The sequence below is a fragment of the Lissotriton helveticus genome, chromosome 10 (assembly GCF_964261635.1).
Source record: "Lissotriton helveticus chromosome 10, aLisHel1.1, whole genome shotgun sequence".
Lineage (NCBI taxonomy): Eukaryota > Metazoa > Chordata > Amphibia > Caudata > Salamandridae > Lissotriton > Lissotriton helveticus.
In genome coordinates this window covers 168,881,618-168,908,660 of record NC_136071.1, presented here as the reverse complement: position 1 = coordinate 168,908,660, position 27,043 = coordinate 168,881,618, and the positions used below count along the sequence as shown (strand labels likewise).

Genomic DNA, 27,043 nt, shown 5'->3' with positions numbered 1-27,043 from the left:
CCACCTGAAGCAATGCTTTCTGGGACTGGTGGTTTAGTAAAACCCAAGTGGGTCGCCGCCGCCATTCAAATTCCCAAAAAGTTTTAAAAGGATTGCCGATGTTCCCGCAAGCACCCCGCAATTAAAGGGCACCTCCTGTTCCACAGTTCGCTGCCCAAATAAGGTAGCTGGAGGCAAATGTGTAGACTCGCCAAAGGACGAGACTACACATTTACCTCCAGGTATGATGCCAACTACAACAAGCAATCAATAGATCGGGTCCAGGTCCAGGTACAGCAACAGGCTAGAATGTCAAAGGAAGAAAGCTCAGAAATCAGCTCAGGGGACAATGGACCAACCAACAGTTACCAATGGATGGATTTTTCTGGGGAAATACTTCTCCTTCAGATGACTACGTGGGGTAAAGGCAGAGTGCACAACAAAAGAAAGTTCATCAACAACGGAGAGGAGAACATCAACAAAAAGAACAAACCAGAGCCGCAAAAGGCAGTGTCAAAAAAGCACAGATGCAACATAATCAAAAGAATGAATGAGGACCTCAGTACCCCAACAAAGGATAACCTGGTCATCAACTTGTCATCCAAGGTTTTGAACTCGAAACATCTAAATCTACTAAATAAAAGAATTGACATTCTGCCCCGCATCTGGCACGGACCTAGCAACAACAAGTGCCGATCTTTATAAATGTTGTCATAAATTGAAATGAAAAAAAACCCTTTACCAATCAACCACCAAGGATAGTGGAACAAGAGACTTCAGACAATCTGACACCCTTAACCATGAGTGACATTACGTCCCTGTGAGCACTCTACCATCTAGAAAGAGAAAATATGGAACATCATACTACCTTTACCCCAGAAGAAATTTCTGATGTATAACTATGTGAACGGATGTCCATTGATACAAACGTATCAATCAGCAGCAACTGCAGGATGCACTCCAGATTCTGCCCCCAACTACCAACTGGAAACAGAGTGGACATCTTTCAGGAATTAATTACAGTAGAGCTATGTTCCATATATATCAAAGAGAAGAAAGACAAATGCCACAGGGGACAAAACATGACCAAGGATGATCATTGGACATTAAAATATCTACAAAAGGATAACAATATTGTAATCAAGCCCTCTGACAAGGGAGGGAACATCATGGTTATTGATTGTCAAAAATACTACCAGGTAAATAAAAAGACAATTGAATGATGTAAATACCTATGAAAAACTTAAGGACGATCCAACACCATGTATCATGAGAACTTACAACAAGATGCTTGTGCATTGGCAAATGTGAGGTTTGCTGGATGATGACGAATTCGAATATCTTCTAACAACGCGACCCACCATCCTAACACTATACATCCTGTAGCAGGGATTCCGTTCTCCTACAGAACTGTGCATAGAGACTTGGAACCTCAGTGAATTAGGGTGTGCCAAAACTCACCTTAGTACCCAAAATCCCCTTACCGAGCTAGCTACAGTGTCTCATTGGTCATTACAAACTCCCAATGTTTAGACAAACCAGATCATGAACTTAGAATACCTCAGGTCACGTGGAACACATGAACACTCTTTTGTTATACAATCATTTCAAACCAGAATGTGGAGTAAATGAGGACGCGTGCACATTTGAAATATTTATTTACTAATGCAGTGTTCTCAAATGCAGTATCTTAGATAATACAAGCAAACATATTATAAGAAGCAAATTTATCAGCATAGTTACTAGTCCATAGAATGCAAAAGGTGACAGCATGCTAAAATTCTGTAATGAATAGGGGTTAACAACACCTAATTCTCACCCTCCCTAACTAGCATATTATATTATATCTAAGAAGGTCTCTTTGGGTTTTAGCAGGGCGGCCCCATACCTCAAGATCCTAATGGGAAGGGATCACATCATCTTCCACCAGCTCTCTGCATGCGAAGCACCATCAAGTGTGTGTTGTGTGCTTCTGTGCAAAGCAATATAAAACGCGCCTAAAGCCAGATTCTGGCAGCAGCTGCATTTATGTTATGTCTAAGAAGGTGCGAAGATCAGACCTCACAATAACACTGTGTTGAGTTATCCTTGAAGGTTTCCGCACTCACTGTACAGACAGAGTTTACCAAGCAAAGCTGATATCAGAGCAATAACATATTATTCTCGTGTAAATCACAACGCTCTACTAGGTTGAAAGCTAAAACAACAATTATGTGTCGTGTGCAGAAGCAGCAAAAGGTAAAATGGTGTTTAAACATTTAATAAGCTCATGCTAACTTAACACAGTATAAAGGCAATAAGTATCCATATGACAATCCTACCTAAAGTGCATAAAAGGTTGGATAATCTACTGGGACGCCCAATCGTTAGTTCATGTGGCTCCCTCTTGGAAAATACATCAAGATTCATTGACATCTTTCTCTTTCCATATGTAGAGAATCTACCCTCATACATTTGTGACACAATGGACATCCTAAAACGCATCGGCGGAATATCATGGAAGGAGGTCTATTTCATGGCCGCTGTTGATGTGGTCTCCTCGCATACATCCATCAATCATGTAGATGGCATCAAAGCCAGTGAATTTTTCTTGAGATCACGCTCATTGAGTCTTTTTGAGCATACACAAATGATTCTGGAAATTATTCACTTTTGCCTCCATAATAATGTGTTTGTATTTGACAACAAGTTTTACAGGCAAAGGAGAGGGACTGCGATGGGTACGTCTTTCGCGCCCATATATGCCAACTTAACCATGGGTTTCTGGAAAGCTGAATATGTCTGGTGTGAGAAGAACAAGGCTACAACAGACAAAGTGGTATTTTGGGTGCATTATATAGACAACATATTTTTAATTTGGGATGGAGCCGTGGAAGAACTAGAACTATTAAAATCAGAATAAGAATGTTTTCCATCTGAAATTCAACTTTACCACAAGCCAACAGGAAATCGAGTATTTAGATACATGATTATACATTAAAAATAAGAAGATCTGTACCACTTAATACCGCAAACCAACAGCTGTGAGTGTCCCATATGGTGAATTTTTATGGGCCCAAAGGATTTGCTGAGAGGAGGATGAATTCATGTCACAATTAGATACAATGTATTGCAGATTTCTGAGAAGGGGGTACCCTACAGTGGTCCTGGATAATGCCAAGTCATGAGCCATGTACAAGAGAAGGGAGGATTTGCTACACCCTAAAAAACTAACTAGCAAAAATGAATAAAAAGATGACGTGATTTATAACACAATTCAATACCTCAAGCGGCTGTTAGAAATATCCTACAACAACATTGGAAGGTACTCAGACCAGTGTATTAACCACTTGCATGCTCATGATGGCCCTCGGTCATCATATGTCACGGTGGGCGTGTGCGGAGGACAGCTGGGGGCCGTCCGAATCCCGCCCACTTTTCAAAACGCCCGCACAGAGTGAAAATTTGCCACGCATGGAAGGCGTTAATAGTCCAACCTCTCACTCTCCCTTATCTATGTTTAGGCCTCCACACCATAATGAATTTTTTTAGGACTATATGTGAGCATTGTGTAATAGAGTTCTGCTGAACATTCATGATCTGATATTAGCACAGAGAAAAATTAATCCAACATGTATTGTTTATTTTACAATGATGACAGCAAGTGTGTTCTTTTCAAGCCACATTGTGTCCTATAAATGGTAATCACTCTTCAAGGATCAAACATTTCACAAAGTACAAAATGCACGTCGAATCCATTTTGGAGCAATACAGTTATATTTGGTGATTTTAATCATGAGATACTTTACCAGGATTTTGAATCCCAAGACACCTATTTTGAATAGATATCAACATGATGGTGCCGATTTGTATATTTTCTGGACATTTGTATGGGCAATGTCATATATTACAAAACGCACAGTATTGGGTACTTTACCCTAATTGTGAAATAATATGTACTGAAATCTTACTCACACAGATATCTGAATAATGGTGCAATTGTATGATGTGTGGCTTTCTAACCACTGTTATAATACTCTTATCAACAAATGAGAGCAACATTGTACATTTTCCTTTAAATTCTGTTTTGAATGGTTATGGGTGGGACAAGTTGAGTCCCTATTTACAGACACTCTGTACATCACACTCTATGATCCTGACGAAGGCCGCAAGCCGAAACGTGTTGTTCTCTATCCCCAATTTGCACTTGCACTTTGCTTGAAATCGAAAAACTCTAAAAAGGATAAAATTGTTATCAAAGGAAAAATAGATCTTGCTGCCTTTCTAACCTGCTCTGTGCTGTCTTCTGGGGCCCTCTGTGAACAGTGTGTGATGTGAAGGAGGGTTATGAGCATATATATCATATATATATCACTGCACGTTCCCCCTCTCATCCATTGTTTAGGAAAGAATACGGCTGGCACTCTGGTATCCGTTTCAAAAATTTATTATACAAAACCCCCCTCACCCCAAACAGACGCGTTTCGCCTTTGCAGGCTTCGTCAGTCTTACGTTTGTGCCACGTATGAGTCACCATTTTAAACCTTTAGCCAGTCTGACATAATCATAGACATAGAAGACGGCTACTAACATTCAAAAAGATGGTGGCCATCTTGTAACGTGCAAATTGCATTGAAATATACATGGCTTTAAATGGTGACATTAAATAAAGTGCGTAGTGCTCATTTAAAAACATATAACACAAAACTTTCATTTAAAAAAGTATTGTAAACACAGTACATTCTGTAAATGCAATCAATTCAACTATTTCCTATATCTATATAAATTCTATTTTGGCATCTTTCATAGATATTTACCAATAAAGTGCAGAATTGATAGGATAAGTCTTTCCTATAATGCATTACATTAGTTGTGCAGCCCTGAATGGGCGATTGTGTTACAGCACAAGTTTCCAAACGGGATTCCTGGTTCAGCAGTGGGGTATTGTTATTATCCCTAGGGGATGTTGGATGAATACATTTGACCCCGGTGCCCCATGTATCAGACTATATGTGAACTTAAGGTGAACCCATAGTTCTTCATTGTTATTGAGGCCCCACGGAGTCATGGTTTTAAGACTGATGATGCACTTTGACTCAAGAATGCGTAGGGCCTTGTCTCTGTCCCCTCCCCGTTCCAATTTGGGGGCCTGATCTATACAGTAAAAACTAAGTTTCTCCCAGTCTCTTTGATGGTGTTCGGCAAAGTGGCGGGCAACGGAATATGTCTTGTCGTTATTAGTAATTGCCCGCATATGCTGCACAACTAATGTAATGCATTATATGAAAGACTTATCCTATCAATTCTGCACTTTATTGGTAAATATCTATGAAAGATGCCAAAAATAGAATTTATATAGAATATACTTACGTATTCATGTATACTTTCATGATATTGTATTAGTCATTTTCTGGGTTTGATATTTTGACATGACACAATATTTTATCACTTGATAGTGTGACATGCATGTGGGTGGTCACTACTAGTAATTCTGTAAGGTGTGGTCACTGAAGTAATTGTATTTGATGTGGTTACTGCTGCAGAAATAGTTGAAGCCGTTAGTAGCTCGGGACCGTTTCCATTGCTCAGAAGTAGCTCTTGTTATAGAAAAGGTTGGAGACCCCTGATATAGATATAGGAAATAGTTGAATTGATTGCATTTACAGAATGTTCTGTGTTTACAATACTTTTTTAAATGAAAGTTTTGTGTTATATGTTTTTAAATGAGCACTACGCACTTTATTTAATGTCACCATTTAAAGCCATGTATATTTCAATGCAATTTGCACGTTACAAGATGGCCACCATCTTTTTGAATGTCAGTAGCCGTCTTCTATGTCTATGATTATGTCAGACTGGCTAAAGGTTTAAAATGGTGACTCATACGTGGCACAAACGTAACACTGACGAAGCCTGCAAAGGCGAAACGCGTCTGTTTGGGGTGAGGGGGGTTTGGTATAATACATTTTTGAAACGGATACCAGAGTGCCAGCCGTATTCTTTCCTAAACAATGGATAAGAGGAGGAACGTGCAGTGATATCGAGGCGTCTCACCAGCGCCGGCTTTTGGCACCCGGAAAACAGTGGAGCGAAAGAAAGAAACTGTGCCCTAAAAAAAATAAAAAAATAAAAATATATATATATATATATATATACATGTATACAGATAGATAGATAGGTAGATAGATAGATAGATAGATAGATAGATAGATAGATAGATAGATAGATAGATAGATAGACACACAATAGAGTGCCTTACATGAGCCCCAGTTGGGCACCAGTTACATTATATAAGGACACATATAACCGTGAAAATAAATGTGGTCAAATAGCATTTTATTTGCATCACTTTTACTAATCAACACATATTCAAACATTTATTAAATTATTACTACATTGAAAAATAAACATTTTAGATTATCATCAGTACAGTGAACGTGGCATCGGAAAAACACTTTTTACTGCCTCACAAATGGCAGGAAACACTTTATATATAAAAATCTCTTAAGAGTCAGGCTATCTCTTGAGTGTGATTGTTTCCCTTGCTGCGCAAATCTAACCCTGTGATTACATACATTAGTTACAACAACTACACATGCCATGGGATAAACCACATATGAAGATGCACAGAGAATAACATTTTATTTATTATCATTGTCGATGTGGGAGGGAAGGGGCATCATGATCCACCCAAGGCTTCACCCCTTTTCAGGCATACCTCCTCCCCACACTTAATGATAGTAAATAGCATATTAGACTCAGCACATCTGTTAATATTATTTAATTTGTTCATTAAGGTGAACCCCAGTAAACACGATTATAAACACCAGCAGTTAACCACATCATTCTCCAAAAAAATAACACCCACATCCCATATGTAGCAGTGTCTCTCAAAAGGATCTCACTGTGAGTTTCATTCTTTCATCCCATTTTGATTTGTCTAGGTTCAGTAAGGAGAACAAAGACACTCAGGAGCCATACACCTTCCTCCCCTTTGGAAGTGGACCCAGGAACTGCATCGGAATGAGGTTTGCCCTTCTCAACGTGAAGGTTGGAATAGTTAGTCTGCTGCAGAACTTCAGCTTCCAAGTCTGCAAAGAAACACCGGTGAGGAACCAAATTTCAGCAGAGCATAGCTTTCTTTTCTATGAATTAGTCTATTAAAAAAATGACTCACTCAGCTTGTGTGCTTGTGTCCATATTCACAAAATAAATTGAAAATCTGCAGTCACAGGTCTGTGGTCTCACATAGGTGAAGAATTACAACTTTTTGGAATTGTAAAGGTTTCAAAATGTATGCCTCGGAATCTATGGGATTTGCAGGATTCCATACCTACTCATCAAAATGTTATGTGAAATCCTTTTCTCACAAGTGTGGACATTTGTTTGCCTATTTAATTGTACATGTTGTGCTGTTATGCCTGGTGAGATGTGATTGCCTTGGTGCAGTGAAACATTTTCACTTTTGGAGAAAACTCTTACCACACACCCCACCATATTTGGGGTGTTTTTGCACTTTCCCCCAAGAAAAGAGATTTTCTCATTCAATCTGCTTTTCCAGAACTCCAGTTTTATGCAAATCTTTTTGTTACCAAGTAAACCATATTATTTATAAATATAGGAAGTGGAGGGACACTTGATATTAGTAATGCGATATACCTTTCCCATATTATGGACGTACTATGAATAAAACACATTCCAGTTGTGGCTTTAAAATTATCAAAATAGGATCACTGTACATGGTATTGAACTCACATGCTAACAGAAAACTTACATTTTAAATCTGTGCCCAGCATCGTATTGCTTGTAAGGTCATACATAAACCTTTTTTTAGCACAACATCTCTTCATCTTGGTTAGTGGAGAACTACAGAAATGATCCCTGAAAGAGTGGTCTTAGTTCATACAATTATTTTACGTCTCCTATATGAACCTTAATCTCCAGAATTTGATCAAATTAAATTCAATACTTTATTTTGGCTTTATAACCATAAACGTTAATGCAACATACAAACAATAAGCGAGCCTGCTATAATTAGGAATAAAGGTGATTAAAACAGATCAAATGACTTATATTAAAACAAAGATGTAAGTCAATACAGCATTTACAGCCGATGGTTCCAATATCCTACATCACTAAACTAATAAATACAATTTTGTTTATTCTATTAACTTGAAAGTGCCAGTGTATCTCTTGCTTGATAACCCTAGTCCAAAAGCAAACCTTCCCCTATGGAGTCGCCTTTAGCAAGGTGGCTCTAATTCTCCATGCCCCTATTAAGAATCTGGACACACTGAACACATTTTTCTTCTTTGTGTCACATCTAAAAATTCAGGAAACTTCCCAATAATGGACAATTGCTAACAACTTACATTTCAATTTCTTGCGAGGCATGATGTAGGTGGCACGGGAAGAATAATGAGGGATCTATAGATTCCTCTGTCTGCAGACAAAAAGGGGAATTGGGTGTTGTGAGAAAGTTTTTATCCCATATAGAAGTGAAGGAATTTAAAGGTAAAGTGCCAAGTCTAAACTTTATATACCACGTTTTGGCCTAAGCTGGTTGTATTCTTCTAGAAATGGATCAAAACAAGGGCCACTTTCATGACTCAAAAACATCTCTGTTAGACTCCCCACTTTTGGTCCTTTCCTATTTGTTCCAGGCTACTTTCCCAATAGACTTGTTCCAGCGTCACTATTGTGCCTTTTGTCAATTGATCCGGGTGCAGCCATACTTCATCCATCTTAAGAAACTCACACAAGGTCTTTATCTTCTTTAACTAGGTGATGTAAAAAGTTTTTTATCCAAGCTAATCTCCTTCAGGATTTTCTTCTAAATATCAAGTTCAGGAATGTTCCTCACTAAAATCCAATACATTGAAAGTTTTAATTAAACCCCATGATCAATTATTTTTAAGCCTAGGTTGAATTGAAGTGGGTTAGGGGATTTGCTTCGAGGGAATTAAAAAGGGACCTGATAAATTGATTTTCTTCACTACTAAGCAATGTTGAGTCAGTTCACCAGTGGCCCTCTGTGCCATGGTGCTGAAACAGAATATTGAGTTGGAAATGTCGACTTACACAAATATCGAGTTTGAAATATCATGATTCAGAAATATCGACAGCAAGAAAATTGAATTTAAGGTAAGAAATATTATTTTTTAAATATAGACGTCATTAATATTGTTTGCAAAAATGTAGATGTTTAAAATATCGATTTTTTAATTAGTGTTATGTATTTTATTTTATATTTAAAATGTATGATGATGTATGTTTTTTTATAAGTGTTGTTTGGTATTTAATATATGTTACTTTTTTTGTAGTTATTAACTTATTTTTTAAATAAAATGAGGCATTTGTTAGTTCGGTAGCCAGTTGGGGGTTTATAGGTGAAGAGGGTGGGAAGCAATTTAATTATAATACATTAAAGATTACTTTTTTATTTATTTAATTTAGAATTTATATCGTTAATTGGGTGAACTAATTTATTTGTAATTCATTATTGATTGGTTGTTAATTAATATTATTTAATAAATTGATAATTAATTATGGTAATTGTGTCATTTTTTTAGGTATGAGTTGTGGGGTTTATGGGGTAAATGGTGGGATGTAATTTATTTTAAATAATTAATAATTAGTTCTTATATTAATTAATTGATAGAAAATTAATTACAGAAATTCTGTAATTAATTTTAGGTGCAGGTTGTGGGGTTTATAGGGGTAAAGGGTGGGCAGTAAATATTGTTTAATTAATTATTAATTAGTTGTTAATATTAATAAATGAATTGAAAATTAAATATGGAATTTGTGTAATTAATTTTAGGTGCGGGTTTTGGGGATTATAGGTCTAAAGGGTTGTTTATATTTTTTTGAGTGTGGGTTTTATTGTTATAGGAGTACACTGTGGGGAGTAAATAAATGTTACTTTAAAATTAGTTGTTAAATACTATTAGTTTTTAAATTGAAAAGAAATTTTAATTGTGTAATTAATTTCTTTATAGTTTACCTTTAACTGTGGGCTTTGGGATAATAGGGGTAAATTGTGGGAATTAAAATAATTGTTATGATTTTTTTTTTTAAATTAATAATATTTCTTTAATTGGTAATTAATTATGTTATTTGAGGAAGTACATATTTTTTTAATTTAGATGTGTGTTGTGAATTGTGTGGTGTTATAGGGTCGGAAATAAATAAAGGCTATTGTATGTAATAATTAATGTTTTTGTTTCTAAATAATTCTTGATTAAAAATATTTATATTTTTAGAAATTGTTTTTATTTTATTTAATATAATGTTTGTAGATATTCGTTATATGTATTTAATATTATAATTTTTTTATTTGTTATATTAAAGATATTTTTATTTGAAATGTTAACATATTTATATATATATTGTTTTTTACATATTTTTATTGGTGTTAAAATTTAGTTTGTTTTTAATTTTAAACTGACTGGAGTGAGAATATAAATTGTTACTCCTCTGAAATCCAACACTTTCCCAACTGTTACACTCACTGGAGTGGGAATAGTAATATTTGCCCCTCCGCTGTCCAACACTTTCCCTACTGTTGCACTCACTGGAGTTTGAATAGTAATTTTTACCCCTCCGCTATCCAACACTTTTCCTACCGTTACACTCATTGGAGTTGGAATAGTAATTTGTACCCCTCCGCTATCCAACACTTTCCCTACTGTTGTACTCACTGGAATGGGAATGGTAATTTCTACCCCTCCACCATCCAACACTTTCCCTACTGTTGCACTCATTTCCGCCAGCCAGTGCTGAAATATATGTTTCCTTTTAGGAAGTGGGTTAAGCAAGATAGCGGGTGGTGGTCTGGTGCGGTCTGGGCTGGAGCGGTCCCTGGGGGGGGGCATGGAGCATACACACTCTCATCACTGAGGACAATGTCCTTAAGCCCTGTTTTGGGTGGTAGGGGAGGGGAGGGCACTAGGGAGGGTGGGGATGGCTCAGGGGGGGTAAACATAAAAGCAATACATGAGTGCATTTTCTTTCTTTATATTTGGTATTCAGGGTGGTGGATGAATGATATTATTGTATATTTGAAACTATGTAATGATAGCTAGAGCTTTAAGACTAGGTACACTGAATGTCAGGGGCCTGAATTCCCTTAATAAAAGACAGCGTGTAGCTAGGGAACTTCATTGGCTTTGCTGTGATATTGTGTGTCTCCAGGAGACACACGTAGCATGGTCCAAAAGGAATCTTCTAGCTGAATTGGGGTATAATGTTTTAGTATGCTCCAAACAAACGTGTACTTCCCGGGGTGTTGCTATTCTGGCAAAAAATAATATTATAGGATCTGGCCGGGTACTAGAGGACGGTTTGGGAAGATGGGCAATAACAGAATGTATCGCTGGTTCTCTAAAATTTACGCTATGCTCGATATACGGGTCTAATTTTGATGAATCTGTGATTTTGGATTATCTTAATGTGGAACTGGCACTCTGGCCTACCCCTGTAATAGTATGCGGAGATTTGAATATAAATTTACAACCAGATTCATTATGCAATGACAGTTATCATTATGTAGGTAGAAAACCAAAAGTGTTCAAGTCATTGCAAGCACTTCTTACTGCACACGGGCTGATTGACTCATGGTCTCATCTTAGGGGTAGCAACCCCGGTTATACTTTTTACTCTCCACCTCATCAGAAGTTAGTACGGCTTGATTATTTTTTGGCTCCACAATATTTACTTTCTGGGGCACATATACAGGTCTACCCGAGAGCCACTTCCGATCATGGTCCTGTAGTCCTGACTTTAACCTCTATATCTGCGGCTAGTAAGTCACGGCAATTCTCTTTTGACCGTAAATTGTTGTTAGATACAAAATTTCATGGTTATATGACAAATTGGATTGCTGAGTTCTTTAATCACAACAGGGAGAGCACAGAGATGAGGTTCGTTTGGGATGCGTTTAAGGCCTCATTCAGAGGTGAGGTTCTTAGCTTTGGGCTATACGCTCAAAAGCAGGCACGGATGCAGTTGCAGCTGTTATATCAAGGCTTAGGGCAGGCTGAAGAGCGGTTGGCGAAGGATATTCATCTTGCAAAAGACACTCAGGACTCTGAAGAGGAAGTGGCCCGGTGCAAGGCGAAGGTAAATTACCACTGGAGTCAAGAGGCAGCTAAAACATACACCACTAAACAGCAATTGCTTTATGAGTATGGGGAGGCAAGTGGCAGGTGCCTGGCCCAGAAGATGAGATCGAGGGAAGCCGCACAAAGAATTAGTGCTTTAAGGGACCCTAGTGGACAATTGGTTGAGAGCGATGTGGAAATAGTGGAAGTGTTTAGGCAGTTTTATATCAGTTTATATACTTGCGAAGCCTATGATGTTAATAAAGCTGCAGCACTACTAGAACGATTCTGTAAACATGACTTGGGCACGGATATAGCATCGAGGCTAGAGGCTCCGATAACGATGTCAGAACTTGAAGCGGCAATAAAGGGACTTCCTGCGGGTAAGGCGGCGGGCCCTGATAAGCTTCCGCTCGAGATTTATAAAAGTTTTTTTCAGGCCCTGAAGCATGATATGCTAGTGATGTTTAGACTGGCACAAACTGGTGTATATCCTAAGTTATGGGACGAGGCCAGTATGGTGGTCTTTAGCAAAAAGGGAAAACCTACAGATCAACCTGCCTCATACCGGCCCATTTCATTGTTAAATGTGGACGGTAAACTTTATTCTAAAATCTTGGCAGCAAGGCTTTCAGGAGTGATTCCTTTGCTGGTGTCATCGCGTCAGCACGGGTTTATACCAAAGCGTGGAACTTCAGATCACGTTAATCGTGTGATAACTTTAATAGATTACGCTAATGGTATGGGTGCAGCCCTAAGCCTTATACTTTTAGATGCCAAGAAGGCTTTTGACCAAGTTTCTTGGCCCTTTTTATGGGACGTGATGAGAAGGCGTGGGTTTGGGCCACAATTCATTAAATCCATACAGACATTGTATCAGCATCCTAACGCTCGGATTTCTATAATGGGGTTACAATCGGATGTTGTTCCTATACAGAGGGGAACAAGGCAAGGCTGCCCTTGTTCCCCATTGCTATTCGCCCTTTATATCGATCCCTTTTTAAAAATGATAGAGAACAATCCTAAGATCCCGCCAGTCAGAATACACCAGCAAGATTATCGTGTGCTTGCGTATGCGGATGATGTGGCTGTAATCTCCCCTAAACCATCGGTGGCGATGCCTGAGATTGAAGAGATAGCAGCTTTATATGGCACGGTATCTGGGTACAAATTAAACACTGCTAAAACTCAGATTTTATGTGTGAATATCGGATCTTATAAAGATTCGAGGGTTTGTTCAGAGGTTGTTTATCTGGGGATACAGATCAGAGCTTCAGCAGCTGCTTTGGTACAATCTAATTGGCAGAGGTTATTGACTGGGATTCGCAAACAACTTGATCATGCTGAATGTCTGCACCTGACATTGGTAGGCAGACGTAACATTTTAAAAATGATGGTACTCCCCAAAATGTTGTACTTCTTTCGGTGCGTACCATTAGAGATCCCTCTAGCCAGTCTCACGCAAATACAGTCAATCTGTATGAAATTTTTATGGTCCCGGGGAAAACCTAGGCGTGCAAAAAAATTCATGGTTTTACCAAAGGCAGTTGGTGGTTGGGCGGTACCTGATTTTTTATTATACTATTACGCTTGCATGCTTCAACACATGAATATATTACTCACTGGGGTGGGACCCTCTGACCCAGCCGAACAACCTTCAATATACAGTATACTGCTAGGTACTGAAGTAAGAAATCGCCTTTTTCTCAATCTTGATTGGAATTACTACAAACACACAAGATTTAAGGTAGTAATGGCAGCTTATAAAGTGTGGAGGGCAATAAAAAAATTATATAAAATTGAAAAGGTCTCCAGATATACCCCACTGACTGCTTCTTTTTTTCTCCCTAGTGTCTTTTGGGATAGCGTAGTGGTCAGTTGGAGAAGGAAAGGTCTAAAATGTCTGGGTGATCTATATACAGCAGGCGGGCTTAAGTCGTATGAACAGCTTAAGGAACAATATCAGCTGTCAAACTCGCATTTTTGTCAATATTTACAAATACGCGACTATCTGTTGAAAACTTGCCCATCTATCCAATGTAATCCGTTAATTGAAGCCAATAAGAAAGCAGCAAGGATAGGGGTCCTTTATAACTTAATGTTGGACGCTATGCCTAATGATTTAGATACACATGTAAGTAAGTGGGAGAATAGATTAGGATGCCAAGGGATTTCATTAGAAACTTCTATTGATCTAGCTGGACAAATACTTATGTCTGCTAATTTGATTGCGCAACATTATAAGACTATATTCTATCTGTATCACACGCCAGACAAAATCTCAAAATGGGGGGGTGACCCGGATGGAAAATGTTTCAGATGTGGAGTAGCACAGGCAGATGTGCTACATATTTTCGGTACTTGTGTAGAATTGAGGCATTTGTTAGGGCATGTAGACACATTTTTGTCTGAGATTTTGGATACCACTGTCCAGCTTTCATTGGCACAGATTTTATTGGGCATAGAAACCGGGACGGGTGAAGTCCCGGCCTCTAGTAACACTGCTTATCTGATATTTGTAGCCACCGCTGTGCTGAGGCTTTGTATAGCTTCGTGTTGGCTACAAAAAGACGCTCCCTCATTTGAAGCATGGCGGATGAGGTTCCTCTTTATGTATAACACTGAATATAGCTTATATGCCATGAAAGGGCGACGAAAAAGGCTTTTGGGACAACAAATCTGGGGCCCGGTTAGCTCATATATGGAAACAAATGGTTGATTACCCCTGACCTGTCTAGGTTATTTGTTTCTTAGTTTTTTTTGCACATGTATGTAATTCTACTTTATTTACCGCTTTGATGTATGACATTCTTTTGTAAAATGTTAGAATTTATGGTACAGTGGGACTTGTAGATGGATGTAATCTATAATTTACTTGTGTTTTGAATCATCATTCTCCCCCTCGTAATCTTTCGATGTGAAATATGGTTTTGTACTCATGTATTTTTTCTCAATAAAAAAAAAAAAAAAAAAAAAGGAATGGGAATAGTAATTTCTACCCCTCAGCCATCCAACACTTTCCATACTGTTGCAGTCACTGGAGTGGAAATAGTAATTTTTACCCCTCCGCTGTCCAACACTTTCCCTACTGTTGCACTCACTGGAGTTTGCATAATAATTTTTACCCCTCCCCTATCCAACACTTTTCCTACTGTTACACTCATTGGAGTTGGAATAGTAATTTGTACCCCTCCCCTATCCAACACTTTCCCTACTGTTGCACTCACTGGAGTGGGAATAGTAATTTTTACCCATCTGCTAGCCAACACTTTCCCTACTGTTGCACTCACTGGAGTGGGAATACCCCTCAGCTATCCAACACTTTCCCTACTGTTGCACTCACTGGAGTTTGATTAGTAATTTTTACCCCTCTGCTATCCAACACTTTCCCTTCTGTTACACTCATTGGAGAGGGAATAGTAATTTTTGCACCTCCGCTATCCAACACGTTCCCTACTGTTGCACTCACTTGAGTGGGAATAGTAATTTTTACCACTCCGCTAGCCAACACTTTCTCTACTGTTGCACTCACTGGAGTGGGAATAGTAATTTCTACCCCTCCGCTAGCCAACACTTTCCCTACTGTTGCACTCACAGGAGTGGGAATAGTAATTTCTACCCCTCCGCTAGCCAACACTTTCCCTACTGTTGCACTAACTGGAATGGGAATAGTAATTTTTAGCCCTCCACTATCCAACACTTTCCCTACTGTTGCACTCACTGGAGTTTGAATAGTAATTTTTACCCCTCCGCTATCCAACACTTTTCCTACTGTTACACTCATTGGAGTTGGAATAGTAATTTGTACCCCTCCGCTATCCAACACTTTCCCTACTGTTGCACTCACTGGAATGGGAATAGTAATTTTTACCCCTCAGCCATCCAACACTTCCCATACTGTTGCACTCACTGGAGTGGGAATAGTAATTTTTACCCCTCCGCTGTCCAACACTTTCCCTACTGTTGCACTCACTGGAGTTTGCATAGTAATTTTTACCCCTCCGCTATCCAACACTTTTCCTACTGTTACACTCATTGGAGTTGGAATAGTAATTTGTACCCCTCCCCTATCCAACACTTTCCCTACTGTTGCACTCACTGGAATGGGAATAGTAATTTCTACCCCTCCACCATCCAACACTTTCCCTACTGTTGCACTCACTGGAGTGGGAATAGTAATTTTTACCCATCTGCTAGCCAACACTTTCCCTACTGTTGCACTCACTGGAGTGGGAATACCCCTCAGCTATCCAACACTTTCACTACTGTTGCACTCACTGGAGTTTGATTAGTAATTTTTACCCCTCTGCTATCCAACACTTTCCCTTCTGTTACACTCATTGGAGTGGGAATAGTAATTTTTGCACCTCCGCTATCCAACACCTTCCCTACTGTTGCACTCACTTGAGTGGGAATAGTAATTTTTACCACTCCGCTAGCCAACACTTTCCCTACTGTTGCACTCACTGGAGTGGGAATAGTAATTTCTACCCCTCCGCTAGCCAACACTTTCCCTACTGTTACACTCACTGGAGTGGGAATAGTAATTTCTACCCCTCCGCTAGCCAACACTTTCCCTACTGTTGCACTAACTGGAATGGGAATAGTAATTTTTAGCCCTCCACTATCCAACACTTTCCCTACTGTTGCACTCACTGGAGTTGGAATAGTAATTTTTAACCCTTTGCTATCCAACACTTTCCCTACTGTTGTACTCCCTGGAGTGGGAGTAGTAATTTATACCCCTCCTCTATCCAACACTTTCCCTACTGTTGCACTCACTGGAGTGGGAAGTGTCATTTGTACCCCTTTGCTATCCAGCACTTTCCCTACTGTTGCACGCACTGGAGTGGGAAATTTAAGTTTGACGATTTTTAAATAGTTCAATGCTTTAATATATAATAGAATGTGTTTTTATTGGACTTTATGTTATTGGTACAGAGATATATATATGTATATATTTGTAAATTTTTATATAATTTTTGAAATTTCAAAAGAAATTACAATGTATAGTTTAATGTTTTAAAGGAAATATATATGAACTAGCAGCCCGTCCCAACGTTGTCCGGGAGCAATCAGGCTTCTGGGTCCCTGCCCGCCCCGACGTTGTCTCAGGCTTCAGGGCCCCCGCCCACCCCAACGTTGTCCGTGGGTCCCCCGGAGCGCACCCGCCACTTTCAGGGCCCCCAATGAGCCGCACATGGGCCACTTCACCTACCTCAGCCGCCGCTCCTCCCCGCCTGTCCGCCGCTCCTCCCCGCTCCTCACCGCTCCTCACCGCCTGTCCGCCGCTCCTCCCCGCCTGTCCGCCGCTCCTCACCGCCTGTCCGCCGCTCCTCACCGCTCCTCCCCGCCTGTCCGCCGCTCCTCCCCGCGCTCATGTCTGCCGCTCCTCCTCACGCTCCTGTACGCCGCTCCTCCCCGCGCTCCTGATGTCAGCACGGACGTCGCGGCCGGCGCTACTTCCAAGGGACTACTTTTTTTTTAATCGTAAATATTTTAAAGAACGTATATATTTTTTTTTATATAGCCTATGTTCATCTGCAGACCCTGACAATTACAACGATGAATCGGGTGTTTGGATTGGCGCTGTGGTTCCCGAGTTTACCCGCCTCAAAGGTTCAAAGTTCTCTCTTTATAATAGTAGTATAGATTATTATGTATGTGTGTTTAACTTTTTTAATTACATTTATTCATTTTATTTTTTGAATGTATATTAAACCTACTCTATTTTTTATAGTAATTTTTTTAGTTAACATAATTAATATTTTTTATTTTACCATATACATATATATGTATCAAGGCCTCTGTGTAGGCTGAAACGTCATGCTGTGTGCCGCTTCCTCGAGGGTACAATAAAGAAACATTGCTCACTGCACCTGAGGTCTCCTCTCTTCTTCCTGCGCAGCGGTCTCCAGCACTGGGCTCCGGGCGAGAGGCAGCAGGGATTGTTTCATATATATATATATATATATATATATACTCCACGGCTGTTCTCCTCTTGATAGAGTATTTTTCTTGCCGTACCCTGTGCTTGAAATAAACATTTGTTTGCTGCACTACTCGTGAAGTGTCCGTGACTGCTGTTTTACAAGAGGAGAACAGCCGTGGAGTATAAGTTAAGAGGCTGCCTGCCTCGTCGCGGACCTCCGTCAGTGAGAGGCTGGGAAAGGCGTTGCAAGCGAGCAAGCTTGCAGTTTTGCGATCGATATATATATATATATATATATATATATATATATATATATATATATATATATATATATATATATATATATATATATATATATAGTAGTCTGTTCTCTAGGTCTATTAGTGCCTGTACTAGAGGGGAGGGCTATATATAGTTTGGATTTTATGGCGCCAACTGAGATTGACAAAGCCTGCTGCGCAGGCGAAACGCGTCTCTCTATCTTTGCGGGGCTGTGGGAGACCTGAACTAAATAAATTAGCCCTATACTCACCGACCATGAGCACGTGCCATTTTCTCCTTGGAGTTGGATGGATGACTGGGATATATATATATATATATATATATATATATATATATATAAAATTCGATATTTTGTACAACTATATTTTTTACATCGAAAATTTTGGGGGGATATTGTTATACTTACCTGTTTAAGTATAGGGAGTCGATATTTTTGCATTCTATATTGTTAGATCGATATTTTTAACTTCTATATTTTTAACTTCGATATTTTTTCAGTGAACCCTGTGCCATATACTGCCCCTGAGAGGGCTGTGGCTCTGTATACTTCCAGAACTGGGAAACCATATATTTCTTCTTTATGGCCATGGCACTTTGGAGTAAGATTGTTTTGCTTTTCCTTAACTATTGAGCCCAAGACATCTTATCAGACAGTCTTACTCCCAAGTAGTCCAAAGACTTTACTTGCTTCAAAGTGGGCCTCTCTCAAACCTCATATTGCCCATGATTGATCTATGGGGGTTTAGTACTATTCATTTTGTTTTCGCTGCATTTATCTCGATTCCCCTTGTGTGGCAGAAGAATGAAAAATGGACAAGCTACTACTGTCCACGCGTTGTATGAGATTTTAAATCTTGTCATCAGCAATAATTAAGGGGCCGAGCACCATCGTTGCGGAGCTTGGGACCGCCCGCCATGCTTGCGGCGGTCCCACCACTGCGATTACTGGTGGGTGCATCCCGGGTATTTTACACCGCGGACGGTGCTGCTGGCTGCAGCACCATTCGCAATGTGAAATTGACACAGAGTGCATTTACCTGCACTACCTAACAGGCACCACACAATGCCTGCCACTTTATGCAGGGGGTACCATGGGTACCCCAGTGCACAAACACCCTCGCCCCACACAGAGGGGGCCCGCAACAGGCCCCATAATCCATTCTCCGCCAGCCTTTCCATGACGGTTTCCCCGCCATGGAAAGGCTGAGGCCAGCATTGTGATCTGGGGGATAGTGCCTGCTAGGCACCGCCACGATTCACATCCACGCTTGCGGAATGATTCTCCCTGTCATTGGGATGTGGCAGGAGATATTGCCAGTCAGATGGCGGAGGGCCCGCCACCGCGTGGCTGGAGGTGGTGGGCCTTCCACCATCCTTATGAGCCCCTAAGATTGGAACACTGATACCCGCTGACTTAGAAGTGTCATGTATACTTTTTTGCTAGCCATTCATATTATCTTAGTTGTAAGTTCACCTCCCGCATTCCACCTGACCTGGGCACATGATTCAAGGTGCATATTCCTCCAACACAACCCAAAGGGTCTCCCTAGGGACCAGGTCAAAAGCAGCCCTCAGATTGATGAAGGCGACATAAAGATGGTCCCGCTTCAGGGTAAGGTACTTCCAGCAAAATACCCTGACGCGAAAGACCAGGTCCAAGGTGCTAACCTTTGCCCTAAACCCTGCCTGGCTGTCCCCGAGGATATGATGTTCGGTTATCAAGTCTTGTATTTTTTTTTAAACAGATTTTTATTGACAGATCGCACACATAGCGTAGCACCCCACACTCCGGAGTTAACTGCCAATCAAATACATAGCATCAAAGAATTTGCAATCTCGGCATCTTTTTGTGTCCAAAAATAATATCAAACTTAACAATACTACACCCACCCCACCCCAACCCCCAACTCCCCCCTCCTGGATCCCACCCCACCCGGTCGCATGACATAGTCTCTCCTTTCCTACAGACCAGTTTGCGTTCTTGAAATGTACACACACCTACCATAGTGGCCCTTTTACGCTATCTCCAGAGCAGCCGCCCGCTCCACCGGAGGCTCCAGCCACAGGCCCCGATAGTCAGCCCATCTCTTCCATATCTTGTAATGCTTACATGGGCAGCCACGGGCCACAAAGATTGGCTGCTCCGGCCCCATACAGAAATCCAGCCCCTTCTTCCATACATGAACCAAAGGAGCTCGGGGGTCTTTCCATGCCTTGGCTACGTCTCTTTTGGCCAAGGTCAGGCCCAGTAACAGTAAATGCCTCTTATACCTATTCCAGTGGCGTCACTAGGGTTGGTGTCACCCAGTGCAGGTAACTCATGGTGTCACCCCCTCATGACTTACATCATGAATCCATGATGCCCCCCAGATACCCTTACACAGCTTTACAAAGGGACTAAAATGCACATGGCACCCACGTGTCATGTGCAGCTACACACATGTCCTGGACAGTACAGGACACACACACTACGCATGGCACCAGTCTACCCATGCCCAGTTAGACACAGGTTTACTGGCAGCACAAGAACCCTACATGCCCGTTCAGGGCTACACTGTTTCCGGGCATAGCATGTTACATCTGCACAGACTCAGAAAGATTCGCACAGTAACTTATGGAAACATGACACCCATGTGCAACTCATAGCCAGTGGGCAGTACGTTACACTTGCACACAATAGCGCAACTACAGACCAAAGCAGTTTACTGGGTCTATCGCACGCTTAGACACAAGGAGTACAGGTTGTAATCCTCAAAGGGCATACTTTCAAACACAGCGAAGGGAAGAATGGGGGTGCCACTTACCAGCTGCAGAGAAAGACAAGCGTGCACCTGGCGCTGCAAAACCCTGGTTCACTTCCCTGGGTCGGTTAGCCAGAGTTTAGCCTGCAGTGACTTCTTTTTTCTTTGGTTTTCCTGAAATGATTCCTCTTGCCCGCATCGCAAGATTCTCAGGGGTGGAATCCATCCTCCCCTTTCTTGGTGTTGGGTCGGGTAAGATTTTTGAGGCCTTGGCGTGTTTAGCACGCCACTTTTCTCTTGTAGCACACTGTTTGCTACCTCTCACATTTTGTTTGCTTTAGATACTTGCACAAGTGCCACCATTGCCTACGAAACGTTTGTTCTTGTGCTTGAGTGTCTGCCAGATTATGCAGTATTATACCTCTAATTGTACGGTTTTCTCTTGTAACCTGTACACATGTCACTTTTTCCTCCTGTATTGCACCGTTTGCTACCAACCTCATGTATTTTGTTTGCTCACAATTGTCACTTTTGCCACATGTAACTTAACGTTTGCTTTTGTAATTTGTTCACTTGTTATTTTCTAATCATCATGTAACAGAGTTCCTATTGTGAAGCGCTCTGACGCCTTCGGGTAAAGTCCGCGCTATATAAAAAATAATAAATAAACTTTTTGGGGCTCGAGGATCGCTACTGCAGGAAGGGTTGGGGGAGGGGCCCTCTGAATGTCTCACCCTGGAGCGTTAGGAGAGGCAGGCAGGACTCGGAGAAAGCCATCCGTCACTGTGGAGACAGGCATGGGCAGCGCTGCCTCTGCTTCAGCATTCCACCTCCCAGAATAATATGCTGCTCTGTGCTTTGACTGCCAAGGGCAGGAAACAGGAGCCCTCGTTGCCTGACACGATGAGCAAGGAGGCCGGGCTTCGGTAGAGCATTAGCAGCCCGCGCTGTAACATTTGGATTTTTAAAACGTCAAGTCCGGGAGCCACGTCACGACGTGAGTGACGTTTCGAACGTCATTGACGTCCGGATGCTAATTGGGACAATAATTTTGGCCGGCGGCCGGGTAAGGTTCAACAGACAGAAATATTATTTTGCATTTTGGTGTCACGGACTCCGTGGAACCAAAATGCAAAATAATATTACTGTCTGTCAAACATTACCCGGCCGCCGGCCAAGATTATTGTTGGAACGGTCGGACCATGTTGTCACCCCTTTGGGATGGTGTCACCCGGTGCAGTCCGCACCCCCTAGTGACGCCACTGCCCCCCACCCCTTCCAACACATGCAGCAGCCCTAATCGCGAAGTGCGAGGGAGTTCCTACCCTAGGACCTCGGTCAAACAATCCCACACCCCCTTCCAGAATCTAGCCAGTGAGCTACAACTCCGCACCGTGTGGATCAACGTGCCCACCTCCCTCCCACACCGGAGACAATCTGGGGATGCAATGAGGCCTGCCCACCACAATCTCTCTCTGGTATAGTAGACCCTGTGCAAGTATTTGAATTGGATGAGCCGCAAACGTATCGCTATGGCTGCGCCTCTGGGGGCCGCTAATGCCTCTCGCCAGTCCTCCTCCTCCAATGCCCCCACATCCCTCTCCCATAACTCCCAGAGCTTCAGTAGTGTTGTGGAGCAATGCGTGACTAGTGTCTGATATATGCGAGATATCTTTTTATCCCCTAGGTCCCCCATGAAGACCTTGGCCTCTAATGGACTAAACTCTGGGAGGGAATCCAGACCTTCCAACTTGGTGTAATGGCATGGCGGAATTGCAGATACTGAAAGAATTTGGACCGGGGCATATCATACTCTCCGCATAGGTCCTGAAAGGATTTAAGTGACGTTCCCGACATTACATTTCCTAGCGTCGAAATTCAAATATTATCCCAATCACTGAAACCCTGGAGAGACGCCAGGGCCGGCAGAAGTCCGTTATTCCACAATGGGGTCTCCTCAGTCAGCGTGCCCCACCATCCCATAGGGCGTAGTGCCTGCCTCCAGATCTGGAACACAACCTGGGTGGCCGACAGCAACCTCTTTCGCAGCCACGCTGCATACAAAATCGCATGAAGGGTGTTAGAGCCATAAGATGTCGTTCCAGGGCATATGCTGGGTCCCCCCTATCCCCATACCACCATTCATTCAGGACTAGGAGATGGGAGGCTTGGTAATAGGAAAGGATATCGGAGGTCACCAAACCACCTCAGTATGTTGACAGAAAACAGGTTCGCAGCGCCACCCGCACCACACCTCCTGCCCAAAGAAATTGCCCCAGCCCTGAATCTACTTGACGGAACCATTGGGGCGAGATCGGGTAGGGGTGATTCTGTAGTTGATAGAGCAATCAGGAGAGGGCCACCATTTTAAAAATGGCCGACCTGCCATAAATAGTGAGGGGCATATGAGACCACGTCTTCATCTCCGTCCGGACCGATTCCAAACTGGCACCAGGTTGCGCTCCCAGGAGATCACAGGAACCTCTGAGATAAATACTCCCAGGTATTTAATACCCCCAACTTCTACCTGTAGCGGGGATGCCCAGTCCCCCCCCCCGGTTTGCACCCCAAGCACCCACAGGGTCCTTTTACGAGGGTTCAGGTAGAGCCCAGATGTTTCGCCAAATATCTATCAAGTCTTGTATTTTGATAAAAATGTGCGTAACAAATACTTTTTGGCTTAAGTCGATTAGGCTAATAGGTCTATAATTGAAGTGTACATCCTTCCTCCCCTTCTTGTAAATAGGCACAATGATTGCTCTTCGCCAAGAGCGTGGAATGTCCTTCCCCCTCAAAATGGCATTACTAAGAGCATTCAAGGACCCCTATATCAGGATATCCCGGGATGCCCTCAGGACCTGGGGCGTTCCCCCTTTTTAATAGATGCAGCGCCTATGCGGTTTCTGCCATTTCAAGGACTATATTATGTTTTACCATTGTCCTGCTCTTTTACCCATTCTGGTCGACGCTGCATCTCTCAAAGTATTTGGTACTATTTCTTACCCATGGCTTATAAAGCTCTGTGAAATGGGCTTCCCATGCATTGGGTGGACTGCTGAGTCCAGGTGATTTCCTGCAGTTTAATACCCATGTGCTATGAGATACCAAAACTCTTATGTAGGGGTTCAGTAATGTTGTCCCATTGCTCTATATCCCACTCCCTTTCCGCCTTTGTTAGTTTATCTTTATAGGCCTTACTGGCAGTCAGTAAACTCTTGTAATCCCCCATTTCTACTGCTTCTACAATTGCAGTGTGGGCCTTTCTTCACTTGTATACCATCCAGGTGGGTTTAAGTAGTAATTGCCTCTCCCCCTTTCTTTAGTGAGGAGTAATGTTACTTGCCCCATGAGGTTCAAATGTAAGTCTACAAAATTAGTTACACTTGGGTCTAACATCTCAAGTGGGGCCAACTTGTCTACATGAAGACTGTAGATACCTGACTGCACTTTACCATTATTTGCTAGTAGAGCCCATTTGACATCCCTTCTATTGTTACATGTATTAATTCTACTTACTGTGGAAGGGGGTCCCAAAGCAGATAGATTTGCAAAGGATCTAGCACTGAAATAGACCCTAGCGCTTCATGATCACTGTCATTTCTTGGTAGTACCCTCATATCAGTCAGGAAAGACCGAAGAAGAATATCCACCAAGATATAATCAATATTACATGTATATAACCCCCGCTTGAAAGTTGGACGAGCGGGGCAATCAGACTTGGTGCAATCATTAACATTATTCAAGTCGTATGAAGCCAGCAAATCGATTTCCTCAAGAATCCTTTGTTGGCTTACCTTATGGGTAAAATTGTCGACTGAAGCTGTCCTTGGCCCGTAGCATTATTCCATCAGATTATGCGGAATTAGGCACTCCAGCAATTTTGCATGAAAGTTTTCTGCTATGAACTTAAAGTGAGTGTTTTTTAAAGATTCAATTACGTGAGATAATTGGGTTACCATTCCTGAAAAGTGATTTGTCCGAATTGAGCGAATAATATACACATGTGCCATGGCCTCACTGAGGGGGCAGAGGGAATAGCCATGCCCAGGATATCTCTACAGTCATATCTCAATCTGTTTACCTTAGGGAACAATTCAGTTTTGCGCCATATCAACAGCTCACCTGATGGTCTTCCCACTTTTGAGAGGACTGCTCTAGATGCGAAGGTGATGTATCCTGCTCTGTGCACCGGTTCTATAGCCCATGTTTCCTGCATCAGAACTATGTAGAATTGATCTATATAAGTGAGCCCCACTTCAGATCCTCTAACTTTGCTCTTTTCCCCACCATATTCCATGATAGTAATTTTAAAGTGTCTATCTGGCCCACTTATTCCTTTTGATTATGTGATGCCATAATTATTTCCCCTCTGCTCTCTATGGTATGTGGGATTCGGTCTTTTGTCTCTATTCTTTTTTGATTATAGGAGGCCACTGAGTTTGGAGAGCCTTCTGTAAAAGCATGAATCAACTGTGGGGTTCCGATGTCTTGCTTCTGGGTTCCTAACTCTCAGTCAAGATCGGACAGACCGCCCTTCAACCATATTCAGGGCTGAACTGGCCGTAGCGAGCACCGGGCAATCCCTCGGTGCGCCGCACGGGTGGGGCGCCAGTTTGGGGCCTCTGGGGGCTGTTTTTGATACAGGGCCCTTTTTGCAGCCGAGCACTGTGCCAGGGCCGGTTTTGGTTCCCAATCCGGCCCTGACCACATTCCACGGGGATTGTGGATAGATAGTTGCTTACTGTTAAGTTTGGTTTATGGATAATAACAGTCCATTCTGTACGGTCCACGGGGGTTTAATCTTAAGTCTAATGCTCAATTCAGTAGGAGGTCTATACCTATGTTCCAGTCCTGTTAAACCTTTCAGTACACTGTGGCTTGCTAGCTTTAGGCCTATATAGTCTGCCAAATGCTGATCCTCACTAAATCTGGTGGCTTCCATCACCTCTTCTCTTATAACAGATCTACAACCCCTCCCTTTTCTAAGCCAGTGAATGGCTTTGTTGATTAATGAATCTTAAGTTTCTCTAGCTGTGGGTGGAAGTTTTGGCACATCTACCATGCATATGTCCCATTACTTTTCTTGCTCTTCTGATGGTCTCATTGAAATTTAAATTTAGTATTGATGAAGCCTGTTACGTATACTGTAGAACATTTACTCTTTTACCCAATACAGATTCCCCCAGTGTCAGCTTACATACGTGTGGCATGTTACAGTTTTGACCCGCTTCCAAGGAAGACCTAAACAACTCCCTTCCCTTTATAGAGGCCTCAGAGGTCAGTATTGCGTGGGGCCAATTCATAGTGTGAGGTGTTATGCCATCTTGAGGAGTACCCCCTGGGTTCGCTTTCTGATAAGGGCAGATTAAAGTATCTGCTTCCTTTGATGGGGTAACTTTAGAACTGAGGGTCAGTACCATGGCTGTAAGTTTACCAACCTTTTCATTAATAACCTTTGTCAAATTGCTCCTGTATTCCTTTATCCTGCTATCTAATCTTGGATAACCGCTATCTGAACATTCAGAAAGTCCTTCTCTATATCTATAGGATTGTGATAAATGACCAACTGTCATTTCTTGCTGTCCCTCGAAAACTTACGGACAGTTCAGTTGGAGAGTGACCAAATTGTGATGCTGAACTGCAGCATCTGCGAGGGTCATGCCGCTTGTGTAATCTGGTTCCAGATCTGAAATAATTTTTTTGCAATATATTAAAACTGTGCAATAAAAAGACTGACTCCTATAATTTGAAGGCAGACCACTTTCACTACCCTTCAATGCCCCTCAAAAGAAAATTAGAACCTCTGATCTTCATTACTCTCAGTTCCCCTCAGAAAACCACTAATTCAATTGGTTCTACTTTGACCATCATGAGAACCCCTCAGAAAATGCATTAGTTGCAGTGTCTTGGGATTCCCTTGTAGCCTTGCCCATGTCGCTAAGCTCACATCACAGAGAAATTATTTCGATTCACGATACAATATGATAGTCAACAATTCTAGTAAACTGTTGTGTTTATAGGTTGCA

The 27,043-nt window shown here is 41.7% G+C and overlaps 1 protein-coding gene across 1 annotated transcript in view; it reads left to right on the top strand.

Annotated features, from left to right (window-relative positions):
• The window catches only part of LOC144786063 (cytochrome P450 3A24-like), a 246,574-nt gene that overhangs the window by 214,549 nt on the left and 4,982 nt on the right, over positions 1–27,043 (top strand). The window contains exon 12 of the mRNA XM_078665008.1: positions 6,903–7,065. Coding sequence (XP_078521134.1) covers positions 6,903–7,065 — 163 coding nt within the window. The remainder of the gene's footprint in view (positions 1–6,902; positions 7,066–27,043) is intronic.